The 18,747-nt window shown below is 44.7% G+C and overlaps 1 protein-coding gene across 1 annotated transcript; it reads right to left on the bottom strand.

The window, feature by feature from the left end:
• Positions 1–2,229: 2,229 nt before the first annotated feature.
• Positions 2,230–18,352, bottom strand: LOC117482808 (axin-2-like). Its single transcript, XM_034131002.1, has 11 exons — positions 18,143–18,352; positions 16,318–17,261; positions 13,748–13,888; positions 11,021–11,123; positions 9,127–9,267; positions 8,138–8,559; positions 7,874–8,020; positions 6,122–6,355; positions 5,897–5,989; positions 5,183–5,308; positions 2,230–2,619 (listed from the first exon to the last, which is right to left on the bottom strand). The coding sequence occupies exons 2-11, from the start codon at positions 17,148–17,150 to the stop codon at positions 2,493–2,495; spliced, it is 2,367 nt and encodes a 788-aa protein (XP_033986893.1). The 5' UTR covers positions 17,151–17,261; positions 18,143–18,352; the 3' UTR covers positions 2,230–2,492.
• Between the last annotated feature and the right edge of the window lie 395 nt (positions 18,353–18,747).

Genomic DNA, 18,747 nt, shown 5'->3' with positions numbered 1-18,747 from the left:
TGAATATCTTGGAAATAAAGTAAAAGAAACAGACAAAAATCATGCCTCTAAAGAAGTGACTCATAGCCTTTGCATTCGACCTGGTCCCTCACATATTTTTCATTAGGGTGAACTGTAAAAATACTCATGTACACTTAAAGGTGGGGTAGGTCATTTTGGAGAAACCAGCTCGAGTGCGCTAGAATTTGAAAGTACGCAGCCGAAACAAAATCTGCCACTTCCTTACAGAGCCCCTCCTCCAACACACACGAACGCGCACATGACCAATGAGGGCACGAGATAAGTTTGTGCCCTGATGGAAGGCTGACAGGCAGGTAGGCCATCCAGTTATTTTAGCCGGGCCGGCTCAGATGATTGGTCGTGCTTTTTACAGTACTACGGCTTCCACAGATGACATTTTTTTAATGTATTTATTGCAAAAGCATTTGATATATTCATTGCTATCGGGATGTTAAGAGCATTCCATGGAATATAACAAAAAGGGTTTCTGAAATAAATTACATACCCCACCTTTAACTTGGATTCTAGTGATAATTGATTGGATAGTAGTTTTTGTAAACAACATCTTACATCAGCAACCTTTACAAAGATTTCATTAATACTTTTTTTATTTTAATAATCTATTGTTACTCCTTCGGTGCTTACTTGATATATTGTTTCATTAAAGTTTTTTATACAAGAAAAACTGTTGGATAACTGTCAGGAAAAGAATATTCTCTAACTTGCTGTGTGGTATGAACTGGCAGTAATATTAAACAAGATATCAGTGACATTATAGTGCAGTGAAAACAATGGTGAAAGAAGCAAATCCAGTCAAACAGGTTTCATTTGAAAAATATAAAACTTTAATAAAGGCTACATCTCTCAATAATTACAATAATTATAGGTCCATGTAAATCTTTAAATGAAACTCTTTATATAATGTATAATTTACAGTTAAGATAGAATGAAACAAAACAAAAAACAAATGGCCGTAGTGTAAAACAAAACAAAAAAACATGATTACAGGATATTATTAAAAGCATAAAAATATCTTTTCAACATAAAACCCTTCTGAAAACCAAGGGATATATATTAAACCCCTGAAACAGGGTAGCACATGGTATGGCATCCATGTAGGCACAGGTGCTGTACTCATAAAACACCAGCGAAACTGTGTGTGTCATTTATGTGTGTGTGCATCACATGTATCAGTATTCATACTTCAGAATGCATAATTACAATGTATACAGGAGCTCTGCTATATACGATGTTACTGTAACAACATTCAAAAGGTATCGGAGCCATAATTCTTCACTTTTTACTTTTTTGTGTTTTTTTGACACGCTAGCTGACTTCCCCGAGAAAGTCCTTTTCAGTGACCCAAACTTGTTCTTGTTAGCACAAGTTATTTTGGTGTGCGGGCTGTAAACACTGCCATTATTAGATGGTACAGCTTGTGCTCCAGGTCTCCTCTCTGTGTGTATCTGTTTACACCCCCCACCCCTCGTGCAATGCCTGATTTACAAACAAAGGCACAACAAAAAAGATTGAGCTCTGTCGCCGGACTGGGAGAAGAATAGAGGGAGGGGGGACGGGGACGTGGGAGAGGAAATGCTAGTGTGAAAAACGTAACATTCCAAACTATCAGCAGCATATAAGACTGGGATTGACCATTAGAATGGAAAAGAGTGCGCCTCGGAACAAGACCACTGCGAAGGTTGTTAGTTCAGATCAGGCGGGCGACAAGGCTATGGGAGGTGCTAGGCTAGTGTCACATAAAGTAAAAAACAGACAAAAACAAACAATATCACCACAGTATTCTCCCAACATTCAAAGCAGCTTGCCCATTGGCTGGAAATAGGGAGGGAGGGAGGGAGGGAGGGGTATATTTAAGAAAACTAAGGAACAGGGTAAAGTGTGGGTGTTTTTTTTTCTCAATAAATACTTAATAAAAACTTTCAACTCATGACGAAAAGCATCTCTATATATAATACATGTATATATACATAAATGCATGTATGTATATGCACACGTACAGACGTTTTTGTAGCGATGTCGAAGTGTTAAGAGCAGGTTTGTGCTAGTCCGTTGCACTCGGCAGTCTCTCATCACAACAAAACAGTCATCTACATCTTCAGTGGTTATATATTTAAGAAGAGGCGGGGTCTCCCCCCCACTAGCCTCCAATCATCATCATCCTTTGTGTTGGTCTTTTTAAGTCTCTCGTGTCATTCCCTTGTGTTTCTAAGGCTGATTGGTTGATAAAGTCAGGGAGGGGCGGTGCCTCCTCTGGGTTCGGCATACTTCATTGGCTCGTCTTCCTTCAATCGCTCCTCTTGTGCTGGATATATTAACTCTGTTTAGCTTAATATTAAGAAATAGAAAAAAAAAAAAAATAGGAGTCTAGAGTATTTTTTGTTAATTACAAAGAGTCTCTTGCTCAAGTTTCTTTAGGGACAGTTTAGCTTTTGGTTGGGCGGGAGAAGGGTTGGTTGGCAACAAAGTGGCTTTCAGTCCATCCTCTCCACCTTGCCCAGGACCTTGCCCTCGTACATGGGCAACAAGTTGGCATCCTCCAACACCTCCTCGAACACGGCACCGCACTCAAACTCATCGCTGGCTTTCTTGAAGTAGTACCTGAGAAGGAAACACAAAGAGAGGTCCGTGATTAGAAAATGTTGAGCGTGGGTGTGAGTGAAAAAAATAAATAAACCTTGAACTCAAGACAGGAGTTGCAGCAGGAGTGCATCTGATACATTTCATCGCATTTTAAGAGCGCTTTGAGGCACCTACACGAATACTTCCATATACATGCTTGCGCACAACTCCCTTTAGTCCAAATCAAACACAAACACACACTCTGAGAGCCAGAAATGGATCCTGCTCAAAACAACTTAGTCATAGCCTTCAATGCCATCCCCGCACACTTCAAAGGCTGAGCCTGACTCCACATCACACCACTGCACAAACAGAGCTAACCCTGCCTTTAAACACTCCCTGTGATAATTCAAGCTGCTAGAAACCGCCTGTTTGTGTGTGTGTGTGTGTGTGTGTGTGTGTGTGTGTGTGTGTGTCAGTGTTTGTGTGTGTGTGTGTTCATCCATGTGTGCTCATCTCCTCATCTACTCCTGACCATCCTACAGATTACGGATGCCTATCTGTCCTGCAAGTTCTTATTAAAGTTGAAGGGTTAATTAGAGGCTGTCTTAAGGCCCCCCCCCCCCTCCCCTTTCTTTCTCTCTTCAGTAGCCCCCCCCCCCCCCTTCTCTCTGTGTCTCCATGGCTTCTAATTGGGCTGGCTGTCAAATGAAGGGCCTTTCTGTCACACAGGTTGGCATTTCAGGTGCCTGAGAGTCTGCATGTGACTGAAGGAGCACACTCCGCTGCCTGCACATAAACATGCCTTATGTTTCACACACTCGCCATCCGACACACACACACACACACACACACACACACACACACACACACACACACACACACACACACACACACACACACTTCGGGCAGCGTTCCGATCACCAGCGGAGAACAGAGGGGGAAAGAGGGAGCGGGAAGGGAAGAAAGCGGAGGGGAAGCGGAGAGCAGGCCTTCCTGGCTCGCTGAGTGGGTGTGATAGATTGGACGTAGGCCGAGCCTGAGGGGCTTTTAAAGGGAGGGGGGTGGCACCGCTCAGACAGTCTCCTGGAGGTCACAGGTCACCTAGCTAGCCCACTCTTCTTCTTCTCTCAAGCAGAGATAACTCCCAGGGTTAGCTTGGTCCCGGTGACTGTGAAGTCTCCTGGAGCTCCTAATGATTTCTCCTCTCTACTTTCAACCCAGCAAAAGATCAGCGGGAGGGGATTTAATGATAAGCTTTGTAATGGAAAAATGCCTCATTTTGCCCATGTGTGCTTGCGTTCGGAATACAAAAAAAAGAAGAAAAAAGAGATTAAAAAAGCTGTTTTATGAGCAATCGCTCCGTTTAGAGTGATTCAAACAGCACATATAAGAAGGGTTGTGCAAAAACATACACATGCACTTTTATTTGCCGTGTTGATTGTAATTACGCACAAGCCAAAGAGGAGGAGGTGGCACTACCACAGCTGCAAGACTTTCTACACAAGTGTGCAGCGATGTGACAATTGATGGCTTTGTTTAATGATATGGCATTTTGGCAGAGTTTCACTCTGACTAAGCTTCAGTGGGCAGGATTTAGCCTTTTCATCTGCGTTTGTAGAAACCAAATAAATGCATTACCCTCCTCAGTCTAATTGGCTGATTCTTTTTGCTACATTTTTGCTCACAAATAGTTTCAAAGTCATCACTTTGTTTCGGAGAGTGAGACAGAGAGAGACAGAAGGAGTCGTTTCTATTGGAACATGTTTTATGTGGCAGGATTTTTCTCTCTTTGCAACATCTGGCACCAATATCGTCTGGCAGAGCCGTGGCGTACTGTTCTCCACTGTACCGCTGCCATGTCCAAATTAACCAACTCCACACATTCTGCTGCCATTGAAGCCAGACGCTTCATCCCCACCTCCCCCCCTTCTCATTCGCTCGCTGAGTTATGGGATAGCAGGGGTGCAATGACTTGTTTGCAGGCTTTCTCTCTTGACTAACAAGCAGATGTGGCTGTAACCTAATGTTGATGTCATGGGCATGCAGTTTGTATTTTTTTTCAGTGGCGTACAACATAAGCAGAACTGCAACTTGATAAATAAGTTCCTGATGTATTGTCCTCAAACTGCCCAGATATTTTTAACTACCTTATAAGGTCTTATGTTTTTTAAATTCCCTTCATCATCTTGCTATCAGACATTAACAAAAGAAGGTGCTTACAGCGTTTGATTTGAATGCCTGATGCAATAGTGTGGAGGAGGAATTTGAAGGCCTCGCAATGGTCTTTGTGCAAAAAATAAAATGGCCCAGTCTTCAAAGCCATATTTATTAAGGCTGCCTTACCGTGGAAATCAGTACCAGATGTGGGGAAAAAATTCGCCCCACAACCCCCCCTCATTTCCCCCCCTCTCTGTAAGCTCTGAATACAGTGGATCAGCCCAGTTTCTTTTCAACTATCCGCCTCCATTATTTCACACTCCCACTCAGCATATACAAGTGCAATAACAAGTGCACAAACATACAGACACAGATAAGCAGCCCAACAAACCCCGTCTATCAGAATATGTGATGTGTTTTTGGTCAGTGGTTTTGTAATTACCGGTAGTTGCCTTTCTTGCTAAGCTGTTCTTTGAAGTGTCCCAGGGTGAGGCAGTGGGTCTTCATCATGCTGCGATAAGGAATCTCTTCACCACAGAAGAAGTAGGTGACCATGAGCTCCTTAGACCTGAAGGGGCAAAAATAAAAACTGGTTTTAGAGCACTGTACTTGTAAGAGTCAGGTTGTTGAATGTAGACAAGGAATCTTTGGAGTATAATTAATTAAGGATGTTAACAGACAGCTAGCTCACCTAAGGGTCAACTAATTAAAACTGAAAGAGGCTTTAGAGTCAGGTGGCTGTAGCTTAACATCAAACACCCACTCATTCAACAACACATGTATGAAGGGGAGAGGTACATTTGAGTTATCAGGGGCTGCTTAACACGACTTTGTTGGGCTCCAGTGGTGAATGTGTTGGTTTGGGAGATGGGTGGGTAGTTAGGATTGCGTATTAAAGCATGTTTAATCTTAAATGATTAAAAGGCGAGAGAAGAGGAGTTCAAAGACATAGCTATGCTGACTCACAACATCTCTCTTTGAACGGGAGAGTGAGAAAATCTGCGAGGAGGAGGGTGAAAACACGAGCTGGGAGAGGGAGGGAACGCTAACAAAGTCTATTGCTAATGAAATCTGATTTAAAAAAAAAAATCTAATTAAGAGAAGTTGAGCTGTAGAAAAGAAGACAGTAATGTGTCATAGATAAAAGAAGACGTACTCGTCTGCTGTGAGTCCGGGGCTGGAGAGCGGGGTGCCTCCAGCTGCCGGATGGCTTCTGTCTCTCGGAAGGCTGCTGGCTGCTGTTGAATGCCTGTTAAAACCACAGAAATCGATCACATTGTTATCAAGGTCAATCATTTGACACCATTTAAAATGTATAATAAGGTGATCCATGAAATGTGAAAGATGGGGAATATGTATGTAAGCAAAATGTTTGCCATACCTTTGTTTTGGGGGCTTGGAGACTTCTTCTAGTCTGCGGCAGGCCTCCTCCAGCTGTGCCAGGGTGTTGGGTGGGGGTAGGGGGGGCATGGCCGGGTCCTGGATGAAAGGGTGGCCGGGGTGGTGGCCACGGAGGTGAGCTCCGCTGCCAATGCCGCCTCCGCCCCAAGAGGAGTGAGTCCGGCTGGGCAGAGTCTTTGAGTCGAGAGGGTTGGACTTCTTTAGGCCTTGTGTGCTGTCGGGATAAAATACAACATGAGCTGAGAACTCCAGACACCAGTGCTTAGTGGAGTAATAATGATTTAGTCTAGGACAGCACTTACACGTGTTTTCATTACTTGATTTAATTCACGGATCTCTAAAATGCTCTTTCTCCAAAAATAATCATGCAAAACTGCCACTTTAAATGTTGTGTTTACCAAATAGGTACTTATTTGTTTCTTTTAACCTGTTCAACCCCGAGCCTGTTTTCCAGGTCTCAGGCTCGAAAATGACATTCCCAGAACAATTGACTATATATCTTCCCTTCTAAAAGGGGAAAATGAATAATCTTTTTTCTCAAAGTAATGATAAACCTGTGAGTTGGATGTAGAAAAGTCAGAATCAATATAGATGTTTTTTATTTGAAAGAAAATTCAGATTGAACATAGTAAAAAACTGTAAATTATAGTGTCCGTCCAAAGATTCTTTTTTTACTTATAGTGAAAACTACCCTTGAATGATGGGATGGTAGACTAAAAGCTTTAGGAATCCAAAGTACAACATATAATAAGTACCCTGTATCAAGATTGATGCAAAACAAGTGACATTTGACCTTTTTAGAGAAATGTAGCAAAAAAAAAACACTTCTGGGGTCATTTGGGTGGATTTGACCTATCTCTGGCCCCCCTTGCTCGATTTTGATGATTGACATCTCTTTTTAACCGCTAGAGCCAATGGAATGGAGGGAAAGTTCCACATACGCACACAGGTTACCAAATAAGGAGTGAGAGTGACGCGTAGAAAAACCGGAAGCTGCGCTAACCTCTGGTGGCTACCATTAGCAGCTAATTTTTATTCTCCGATTTCTGCATACAAATTGAATTATGGATTATCAATCATTTTTTCAAAGTGACAGACACATTGGATTAACCTTCAGCCGCGTTTGTTCTCGTTTTAATGCCATTGAACACGGCTTTTGATCAGAATAACAGCTAAAGGTGAGCATATCTCCGTGTTTTGCTACCTAAAGCTACGTCGTGTGTTGTCTGTATTTGCTTCCCCTGTCACGAGTTCTGATCGCTCAGTGATGATCCTTATACTTCTATAATCTGTGGAATCTTAGGATGTTAGCTAAACTTGTTTGTGCAGATCCAATAAGTATATCGATCAGTATAGCTAGAATTCTGTAATAACGGCATTAAGATTTTTTCGCTCAGGGCAGATTCAGAGGCTCAGCGTTAGTCTTGTGTTTTTTTTTGCTAAAAATGGTTCATATCATCAGTTAGCTGAGTTTCTTCCCGTTACATGGATATAAAACATTCATAGTTTATTAAATATTAAGAAGCCCTCAGACGCTGTTTCCTGCAGATGATGCGTTTTTCCGCCCGGGGGCGGGTCGATGGGGTTCAACAGGTTAATCATTTACCATGAAACAAACTAAAACTAAATGTCAAAAGAAATCTCCACGACTAGGACCAAAGTGACTTATCGACAAAGAGGGTGCGGTCTGTTAGTGTTTCGTGGTGCCAATGTCCGTTGTGGCGATTCTTACCTGTGTGGCTTATGCTTGCCCTGCCTCTCACTCTCGAGGATCCACTGCCAAACATTCTGAGAGCGGTCGGTGGCATCTAGGGGAAGGCGGGTGGACACGCCCTCATCGATGGCCTTGATTGGCCGCTTGGACAAAGTGCTGCAGCGACTGGAGGAAGAAGAAGAGGCCAGTTAGCACCAGACAAAATGCAGATTTAAGAATATAAAGTAACTAAGGGTAAATGTAAACTGTTGATGGAAAAGTGGTGGGAAAGGTTGCACTTACGCAGGGGTGAAGTCGGAATAATTGGCGCCCCCTGGAGGGCAGAGGCACTGCACGCGCTGAGCCGCCTCGGCCTCAATCTGCTCCTTGGTCCTGGGCCCAGCGTGGTGATGGTGGATGTAGTGGTGGTGGATGTGCTTTGTGGACTGACGGCCAGTCATGAGAACCTTGGCTGCCCCAGGGTAGGCACCGAAGAAGGGCCCGTGGCCAGAGGACACCAGAGCTTCTGTCTGATCTGGAGAGCGAGAGCGTGGCGAGTGCCGAACCACACCTGGTGACTGGCAGCCGGGTGTCTTCAGCACACGGGACAGGTGCTCGTCCAGGATAGCCTGAGGGTCTTCCTCACACTGACTGCCAGACGGGAGCAGAGGGTGTTGGATGGAGGTGCTGCTGGTGGGATCACTGCTCTCCTCCCTTTCCTCCTCCTAGATAGGCAAAGAAAATAATAAAAAAGTTAAGTCAATTGATAAAACAGTCATAACCACCATTCAATTTGTGTCTAAACTTACACTAACTTATATCTATCGTCCTGTGAAATCAGTGAGAGCAAACGCCTGGATAACTTGATTTGAGTTTCCTTTTTGCCGCACTGTTATCTTCGCTAACAGGCTTTGGGTGCGCTTCATCTATAATGCAGAGTTTGCCTCTGCTTCACAAAGAGACTGGCACTGCACACACTCAGCAAGCGTGCCACTGGAGAGTAGCTAAGTGCTAACTATTTGAAGGAGCTTCAAGTGTGTCTAGAAACATAAGTTTGAAAGTTCCTCCAGATGAAGTAGAGGAGGACAGAGAGGAAAAGGGAAGAAGAAGCTAAACCAAGACAGACTTTCAAATCCCTTGGTGTTTTCCCTGTTCTTCGACATGCTAAAGTTGGCACATAGGCTTTCATAGTGCCTTCTCCAGAGGTAACTTGGATACAAGTTAGAATTTCTTAATAAAAGCAATGCTCAATGTGTGTGGAATTGCCAGAGCAGTTTTGTTTGCATCCATACCTCCTGGATCTGCTGCAGCCTCTCCTCCAACGAGCTTATGGTGTCCTGCTCTCGCTTCAGCTTCTCCAGCTTGGATATGAGCTGTGCAGCAAAGGCCGACGGCTCCACAGGGGTCATCTCCTTAGGCAGCCGATGTGTCCTCTGCAGGGTAAACAACACAGGGGGAGGACCATTTAGATTGTGTGTGGATGTAAGTTCGTACTGTTTTTGACAGATGCACTATGCTGCATTAATCCACTGCTCTATCTTGTTCCAAAAAGGCCTAATCCAGATGCCCTTGCCCTGGAGCTAACCTGAACCTTCTTCACCGCCCATCCCTCCCATGATCGTCTCATGCCCAGTGCCCTTGACTGTGCCAGGCTGCTGGGTGAGGGGGGGGGGAGAAAGGGGGTAGTGATGGCAGGGTAGCAGTTGGTCTCGCTTGGAGGGGAGGCCCCCTGCCTGCACCCTCTGTAGCCCGACCAAGCCATCAGCTAGGCAGCCTCTGAAGTCAGCACACTTCAAAGGGCCCTTGTCAAACATCAAACGCACACTAGGGGTGGGAGGGACACGCAGCTTTAAATCTCCGAATAAAAGCCAGATATCGACAGAGAAGAGAGAGTGAGGAGAGGAGAGGGGAAGAAAAAAAGGGAGAGGGGGACAAAATTAACAGCGTGAAAAAAGAGGAAGAGGATTGAGACGTGCGTTAGTGAAGTGTCAATGGTGGCAGGGAGAGAGCGAGGGAGAGAAGGGAAAAGAGGGAGGGAGAGGATAGAAGAGTCAAATACTAGGAAGATCTGAGGGGAAGTAGTAATTTATTTCCCGGCTGCATGCAGGGCAGCTCTGAGGTACTCTAGTCACATTATCCTCCTTTTTCTTTAACTATATGCACCGGATTCTCTCTCTCTGCCTTTCTTACTTTTTGTTATTTGGCACACTGGCTTTCTTGATTTTGACTCTTTTTTTGTTGTTCCTCTCATCTCTTTGTAGACACGATGAAGGGAAGAAGAAGAAAGGCAAGCAGAGCTGCTGGCAAAGGAGCGCCAGCCCTGCACGGGGCCCCCGCTGCCTGGGGCTGGTGCATCATGGGAGACAGAGCCATCTCCAAATCAGGAGGGAGACATTAAAGGAGTGCAAGTGGGAAAGGGAAAGAGAGATAGAGAGAGAGGAAAAGAGAAAAAAGGCGGAACAGACAACACTGTCGATTGCATGCACTCAACATACTTCCACATACACACACCTGTGTTTGGATATGAAGACAAAAGATCTTCACATTTAATTTCGTGCCTCAAATAGAGCCAACTCATAACCTGTGTCAATCTGTTCTGACCCAGTTCCTTATAGCTTTCCACCACAACTTCAGCAGGTCAACAACATATTTAATTTAAAACACATACACTGCATGACCCAAATACTAATAGGACCAGATATCAGGGTGGGAGATGAGCAACCTAAATGTTGAATTAAGTCATTAGCATTAACACTGTTGCAATGTTAATTACCTATGCTACAACGACAGCTGTCATTGATGCATAACACATATTAAGCTATGGCTCTTTGTGACATGCTACAGCTACTGAATCAGAATACAAAGATGACAACACAAGTTTATATTTACAGCCTTACAGAAGCTGGGGGAAAGATGGGGGTTGTGGCTTTAAACAGCAGAAGAAGTGAAGTGGTATGCAAATGCTGCCTTTCATTTACCCTGACTTTTATATGAAAACGACTCGGGGAATGAAATATAGTATTCTGTCACAACGTGAGCTCTGGAAAATAATAAAATAAAATAAAGCACAACTCCTCGAGGGAATCAGGACCCAGTTGTCTGTCAGTGTGTAAAAGTTTGAGTTTAGCAGATTACAAAAAAGGAAACACTGAGACAGGAAGTAGAACTTAAGGAAGTAGGACTTACAGGAAAGTGGGGTAGTGTAATCTGGCCATTGATCTTGACACTGCGGTGCATCTCTCGCTGGAGTTGCTTCTTTGTGCCCAGTTTATATGGAGGGATTCCATCTCTGTAAAAACAACAATATTTACATTTGGTTAAAAATACCACTTGAACTACTTTCTTTTATAATTGGTGTTTCTGTTTCATCATTTACTGCAACTTATTATGCCGGGCACAATACCTCCACATCAACTGCCAATGCATTTGTGCCATTATACAATCTTTGTGGAGAAAGAGCCTTTTGGAGGCAGTTCATCATTGAAGTGACCGACACAACACCACCCACTAGGCCCATTACAGCTAAATCAAAAGGCCGGGGAGCCCTTGAAGCCAAGGCAACAAAAACACACATAACAAAACACACCAGGACAATGGTAGAGATATGCTAAACATCACACTGTGGGCTTCAAAAGAAGAGCCCCGCCGATAAGATTACATCAGTCCTTGTCAACTCTGACAATGGTTGTTTCAAAAGCAGACGAATTAGCGCTTAGCTCAGTAGCTGGTTAGAGACAGAAACTACAACACGCTAGCAAGCGCTGCTGTCTTGGTAGCTCTGACATATTAATATGAGAATAGAGATGTAGCTAGGAATACCAGTGGTCTCCGGACAATTAAGCATTTATTCTGGGAATCTTGTTCTCCATTTTTCATTCTGTGTCTGCTAGCATTTCCAGTCATATGCCACTTAAGCTGGGCCAATTATCTTGGCCGTTTTGGCTGCTCAGAAGTGTCTGACCTAGCCCAAACGCTACTTTTTCTGCTGCCTCTTTGAAATCTCACACTCATGCACATATGCACTCGCTGCCATCTTCGTTTGGCAAGCGCTGTGTTGTGAGCCTCTGATCTCAGCAACATCAAAAGGCTGGTTTGTAAGATAAGGTAATGTTTGAAGTTGGTGCAGCAGCATTCCCCAGCGTCCAAGTAAATCCATAAATAAGATATAAGCAAAAAGAGAAAAAAATCCCCCACCCCTTCCCCCCCCCCCCCTTCCCAAATCCTCCTCTTCTTGTTCTTTATCTGGGAAATTAGATTTAAATTCACAGTGTGCCTTTTAACCACTGTAAAAGGACACACTAATCAAATTGTTCCCTCAAATGAGAGAAGAAGAAGCTGGGTTTTTATTAAAATCAGTTAGCAGTACAGAACGCTGGGGACAAGGACAAGAGGGGTCGCTGTGTCAAAGCCCTTGGTGTGAATATTAAAGGAATATGACTTTGACACATGGACATTCTCTTTTGTTACCCTAAACAAGTTCTACAAGTCACAATTCAGAGTGACATTATCAAGAAGATAATGGAGCCAAGCTCCCGATATTGCCTGTGTTGCAGCAAGCTTTTTGAAAGTGAGGCCTACTACCAAAAAATCAATGCTTCACAAACAGTACCCTTGAGACTACAAGCCATCATCCCTCCAGGTGCAGGAAGAAACACAGGAAACTCCTCCAAAGTAAAACTCAACAGCCCAGAGGAACTTGCGTGCTAACAAGAACCCCAAACTTGGAGGCAAAACATAATTCGCACACAAAGCAACTTCCCTTTCGCTAACTATGTTTTTATCAATCCAAACTGTCTCCACCTCAGGGAATCATGTGATGGCTGGGTGCTTTGTCCAGGTTGGGGAAGAGAAAACAGCCCTGGACTCTTTCATGGGCCCTTACTTTATGGGGATCTCCTATTCAGTTGTGCAAGTCATTTTCAAAGCAGCCAGCCACCCTCTTATCCCCCTAAGCTCCCCTCACCTAACAATAGGCTGAAAGCGATTCAGTTAAGCCCTTTATACTCCATGCACTTTATTTTCTCACTCCCTTGCACTTCGAGCCTAACCACTCCTGCTATTGGCTCTGGAGGGTGGAGGAGAGACGCTGTTGAGGAGGGTTGGGAGGGTGAGGTGATTTTTTGGGGGTGCCCTAGTCTGGCCAGGGGGAGTTCCTCATGCCTTGTCCCAAGGTCTAGAAATGAGTAACCCCTGTGAAAGACACATGATCTCAGCACGCCGCAGAGGCCAGTGGCAGGAAACCGACCCACCATGTGAGTAAGCCTCCTTTCATTTGGTGCCAACATTTTTCAATGAGTTTGTCTTGAGGCCCGAATGGCCATTTCCCTCCCCCCCTCTCCTTCAGCTCTTCAAAGGGAAAAAGCGATTAGATAATATGAAAAAAACAAGTCTGTTGTGGCAGAAGGGTGGGTGGGATGGATACATTTCAACTTTGAGGAAAATGAGGCAACGCCCCCACCCACATCAAGACGTTTTCAATTTTTTTCAACCTTCTCACCAGCCTGCAACGCATCAGAATAAACTTCAAAAGGTCCTCAGACATAATGACTTTCCCAGAGTTATCTCCCCGGAGGCCACAGTAACAACTACACATTAATAGAATTACCTGGAGTCAATCATAGAAGATAATTAAAATACATTACGGGCCATTATTTCGCAACAGTTCCCTGGCCTCAAGAAATGCTGAGTCTGTTGGACGACAAGGCCAAATATTTTTTCTGACACCTCTAGACTTTTTCCTGGAAAGGTGTTGACTGAACCCTGGCCAAGGCACGTTCAGATACTTTGGAAACAATGAAATCCAGAGCTGTGGCCAAAGTCAACTCAATGTCTTTTGAAGTTGCTACATTATCTGGGTAGATATCAAACTGACAAAAAAACGGTTAGATTTGAATAAAAACGAAAACCACTTACACGCTACTGTCTGTCATGGACATGGAATCATCCGTCGTAGCATCGCTGGAGATCTCGCTGTCGTTGGCACTGGTGGCGGGGGCAAAAATGTATCCGGAGTTGACAAAGTAAGGGCTGGCAGGGTCTCCTCGACGATGGGGCCTGAGAAAGAAATGTCCCAAATTTGAATGTAAAGTTGTGATTTGAAGAGGGGAGAGATGTGACAGCTGGGTAGAGTTGACTTTCTCTGTTATTTTTTACAACAAAAAGCGAAGGTGACAGCTTGGAGTTTGTTTGCGACAATGTGACAACAATGTTAGAGATAGAGGTATGCTTTTCCCTTTTGTCTCTCGACCTTCTGTCATGTCTCTCCTCCCTAACATACAGGGGTTGTGTGTTTGGGGGGGGGGGGGGGGGGGGGGGGGGGGGGGGTTGATGGTTGGAGTAAGTGAAGTGAGCCGCTTTTCTGTGTGTGAATGAACAACAGAATATACCTTCTTTTTCTCTATCTCCACACTCTTTTGTTTGGGACAGGCACTTTTCCACTTTGAATCTCTCTCTCTTTCTTTGGAGTGTTTTCTCCTCTATGCTCTCTTCCTTCTGTCTCTCCCTTTCTCTGTCATCCAGTCTGGGGCCCTTCCTTTCCCCATTCCCCCCTGCTTTCCTTTCTAAAGTCTCTCTCTGTCTTTCTACTCTCTCCTGCTGTGTTGCATTCCTGTTTCAGTAGTGAAGGGGGTGGACAAGGAAGAGGGACGGAAGAAGAGGAAGGGGGAACTTGAGCTTTAGTGAGGGAGGGTGAGGGAGAGAGGGAAAGGGGGAAGGAGGGCCCCTTTCTTTATGAGAATGCCTTCTGCCGGGAGTGCTGAGAGGAGAACCCCAGCATGACTAAAGCCGTAGGCCCCAAGCACAAACCTGACCTTTGGAAGGTCCGCGCAAAGAGTCAGGTATTTAGCACAGCTGGGCTCTCTTTCTCCATCTCTTTTCTTTCTTTCATGATCCCCCCCTTCCCCTCCTCTTGTCTCTCCCTGTCTCTCTCCAAAGCATGCTTAGTCTCTGTCAGACACATTTTTTTTTTTCAAAAAAGAAAGATAAAAGTGCTGAATAGAGAAAAAAGAGAAAGGAACACACTGAAACACACTGAAACACACTGAAACACACACTCTATGGCAAAGTGGGATTGGTGGTTGAAGCTGCGGAACTGAGATGAGGATGTTTTGTTGTTGTGTTTTTCTATCACTTTGGAGTTGAGTATTGGAGGTTTCTCCAAAGAGAAGGGAAAAGGGATCTGTGCAGTGGCAAAATGAGTTCCACATGTTTGAGATGGAAATTGGTTGACCTAAAGAGATGGTGAGGGGCAGGGGGAAAGCGCGGGTGACGGAAGGGAGAAAGAGGGGGCTCTCTCCCTCTCCATTTTCTTTTAGTGAAAAACAAGAATGCAGGGGATCACACCAGGAAACCAGGAGATGCCCACATGTCAACAAACCGTGTGCTTATTGGTTCCTGGCTCAACATGGGCCCTTTCAAGCAAATGAGTAACTGTGTGATGATGTTATCTGACATCTGCTCACATGAAGGATAAAATCCTCAAGGGGGTGTTAAAGTTGAGTTATGAGACTTAATCTATTCTGTTTTTTACACAGCTTTTAAAAATCAAGGGGAGGGGGGGTGCATATTTAGTCTCTAGTCTCACTAAATGTTTAGTTAACCTGAGAGGGAAAGTATGGATTATTTAGTAAATTCCACTTCCTGACCCAACCAAAGTATCAAGAACTTGTCCAGCCTCTAAGTAACAATTGCGTCCAGATGTGAGGACAAAGTAGTTGAGTGAAAAACTTTTAAAGAGCCCTTTGATGCAGACTCATGCATAACATCCAGCTTTTGAAAATGTTCCTGGCTTGAAAAGATTTCAGCTGTTGGACAACGTGTGGGACGAGCTCTTAAGATAAAAGCCCAAATGCTTTCCACAAACAATTCTGCTTTCATCTCTGACCAAGAGAACAATATCCCGGCTTGGCATAAGACTGACGGATAAAGTTCTCTTAACTCTGTATTGTCATTTCTCTGGGTTAGGGAGATTTTAAGACAGTGTACAATCGCAATATGGCTTAGAGAGTAGAGAAAAAGGGAGAAAATAAAGCAACTTTACAATAGCATCACACTGTTTCATGTAGCTGTAACAGACATGAGGCTTGGTGTCTGAATTTGTGCCTGAACCGGAGGAAGGGTTTCAAAGCACAGGAAACTTGGGCAAGCCAGCAGAGGGCTGCCTGCAAGACACCATTTACTTAAAAGGAAGCCTCAGATCCATTGATGTTTTGTACCCACCCCGCCCCTCCACCCCTCCAACCCCTTGACTGACTGCAAGGCAGGAGGGCAAAAATATACATGCATGTTCCTCTGAGACTCTTTGATCAAGTGCCTTTATCTCTCTCTTATGCATTTGTGAAAAAACTGCCAACTGCCACATATTCGCTGTAGTTTAACTAATGACGGAATGATGATCACAAGGAAAGTGTGCATACCACAAATAAACACATGCACTCAAATGTAATAACACACACATGCATGCTGTGGGTGAGCGCGGCTCTTACCTGCAACTATTCTCCAGCACTGCAGCTGCTGTCCGGATGGTAGCAGTAGCCCTCAGGGTTTTCGCAGACAGTCCAACAACAGACCCTAACGTTTTTGCCTTCAGGTCATTACAACTCCACTCCTCTTCCTCCATGAGAGGAGGAAGGTATCCGCACATCAACTTCAGGCTGCCGATACTCCCGTGGTTCATGTATGCTGCGTTCTCACAGCCCGTGCGCACGTATTCGAGGTATATGTCAGAGGTCAAAAACATCTGGTATGCATTGTCTTCCATGTTTGACTGAATTTCCGTCTGTGCCTGGTCAAACATGGCCGAGTCTATTTGTTGTTTCTTAATACTATCCTTTATGAAGGTCTTGGTGGCCGGTTTCAGCTGCTTGGCCACAATGCTGTTGTTCTCGATGTACCGCTTGAAAATAACTTTGGCAACTCGTAACGTTTTGGTATCCTTTAAGTCCATTTGCCTGAAGCCGTTGCAGGCGAACCAAAAGTCCAAAGTGTCCACGCAATTCTCCCGCTCCAAAAAGGTCCTAAAGAGGTGAGCGCCGTCTTGGTCACCCAGGAGAAAATGCAGTGACTTTGTCCACCGGACTAGGGGCGAGTCCGGGGACGCGCTGCCCTCTGGCTCCCCGAGTCCATCCTCGTTCCTCCGCGGCGTGGAGCCGGGAGGCGCGGAGGCGGCGGGGATATCTTTAACCTTGCTCTGGGCTCTCATTTTGGCAGATCTGCTGGGGTTGTAGCATGACGCCTCTCCCTCCTCCCCCGGTACCGGAGGACGAGGAGCATCTTCTCGGAAGCTACTGATGATGTGCTCCGTAAGCGCCCTGCTCATGGCTCCAGCTCCGGTTGCCGTGTGAGAGTGCCGTCGTGCCTCCACTGAGCACCAGCCTAATCCTCCTCACTCTCTGAAAGCAGCGGGGGAGCTTCTTAGCTCCTCTTCACTCTGAAACACAAAGTATTGATCTAATCAAAGCCAGATCCTGCTGAACTTCAAAGAAAGACATCAAGTAAACAGTCCCTTTCAAAAACCCTCGCCGGGTTCACAGAGAACGGAAATATGAAAGGCTCTTTTCGTTTCATTTATCTATTTATAATCTAAATGAGAGATCAACTGCAGCCTACATTCTCAACGTGCATTGATCTGTCACATCAAAACACATTTCACAAGAGTAATAATCTCACACAGCCTCATTCTTCACCGAAACCGTATTCTCACAACTGTGGCTTACACGTGTTTTCCTAACGAGTCCATGTCACAGGCTTCAACTCCAATTAATTCCCAATCTGTTTCGGACGACCGTACCATACCCCTGTCTGCATCACACACACAGACTCGTCTCCACACTTCTCACCATCCCAGAAATGTACAGACGAGTGGAAATGCATCTGATCTGCAACACAATGACCTTAAACGTTGTAATGTACGAGGGGTAAAAAGCCCCGCGGGAAAAACTATTGGCTCATGCGTAAATGTAAGCAACCAATCGTCCTAATACATACTTAAGAAGGCTATTACAGGACACTATTAAAGCCATATACTCGGTAACGTGTCTACACTACCAACACGGCAGAAATACGCGATATATATGGCATAAAACCTCATTAAAAAAAAGAAAAGCCTTTACCGGAGCCTCGGTGCCAAGTCTTAAGAGACTTGTTTCCTAAACGATACACAGATAATCGGCATAAACTGTGTGATAGGCGATCAAAAATGCCTCATTACAGGTAAAACATTCTTAACAGGCAATGTTACTCTAGCACAATGTAACCGATTCTAAAATTCAATGGATGAAGGCTAAAAAAAACGTGCGTAAAACAACATACCATCGTAGAGCAGATCCAACCAGAGTAAAACCCGTTAAAAAGTTGAACTGTTACTCCATTTATAGTAGAGCCTAATACAGTCCAGAATTCTCCAAGCAGTAATCCAGCAGAAAAAGCGACGACGGACTATTTACAGCCTGTGCCGTGCCACATGTGTCCTATCTCGCTGCAAAACAAGCGCTGTAGTTTGATGTACCCTGTCCCATTCAACAACTGACCTCAGAGTAGGCAGGCTCAGTCCCTATGTAGATCACTGGGGGTGTCAAAATCTGGAGGAGGTAAAAAAGGAGGTGGAGGGGGGGCTCCGTTAGAAGAATACATCCCACTTTTTTCCCAGCTAGAAGACGCACCACCAGACAAATATTCGGCTTTTTATCTGGGCTACACATACACTCACACGCACACACACATAAGCTTCTTATCTATCTCACCGTATTTCTCGCCCACAAACAAGAAACATAGCCCGCATTTCTCAACTTCAAAGCTCAGCAGCAGCACATCAAAGCGGCCAAGAGAGGGGGCCTGTGGAACAGCTTTCCTACAACTTACCATCCATGTACCCGAGTAGCCTCCCTTTTTAAACGTGAAAGTAAAGTAGTCCAACA

The sequence above is a fragment of the Trematomus bernacchii genome, unplaced genomic scaffold (assembly GCF_902827165.1).
Source record: "Trematomus bernacchii unplaced genomic scaffold, fTreBer1.1, whole genome shotgun sequence".
Classification (NCBI taxonomy): Eukaryota; Metazoa; Chordata; class Actinopteri; order Perciformes; family Nototheniidae; genus Trematomus; species Trematomus bernacchii.
Note: the sequence above shows the minus strand (reverse complement) of the source record. Positions and strands in the feature narration are given on the sequence as shown.

Excerpts from the sequence above, each read along its gene's own strand:
- LOC117482808 (XM_034131002.1), bottom strand. The coding sequence starts at position 17,150 with ATGAGCAGGGCGCTTACGGAGCACATCATCAGTAGCTTCCGAGAAGAT. Across the intron at positions 9,268-11,020 it reads TTACACTACCCCACTTTCCT|AGGACACATCGGCTGCCTAA; the intron begins GTAAGTCCTACT and ends TTTACCCTGCAG. Across the intron at positions 8,560-9,126 it reads GGCTGCAGCAGATCCAGGAG|GAGGAGGAAAGGGAGGAGAG; the intron begins GTATGGATGCAA and ends TTGCCTATCTAG.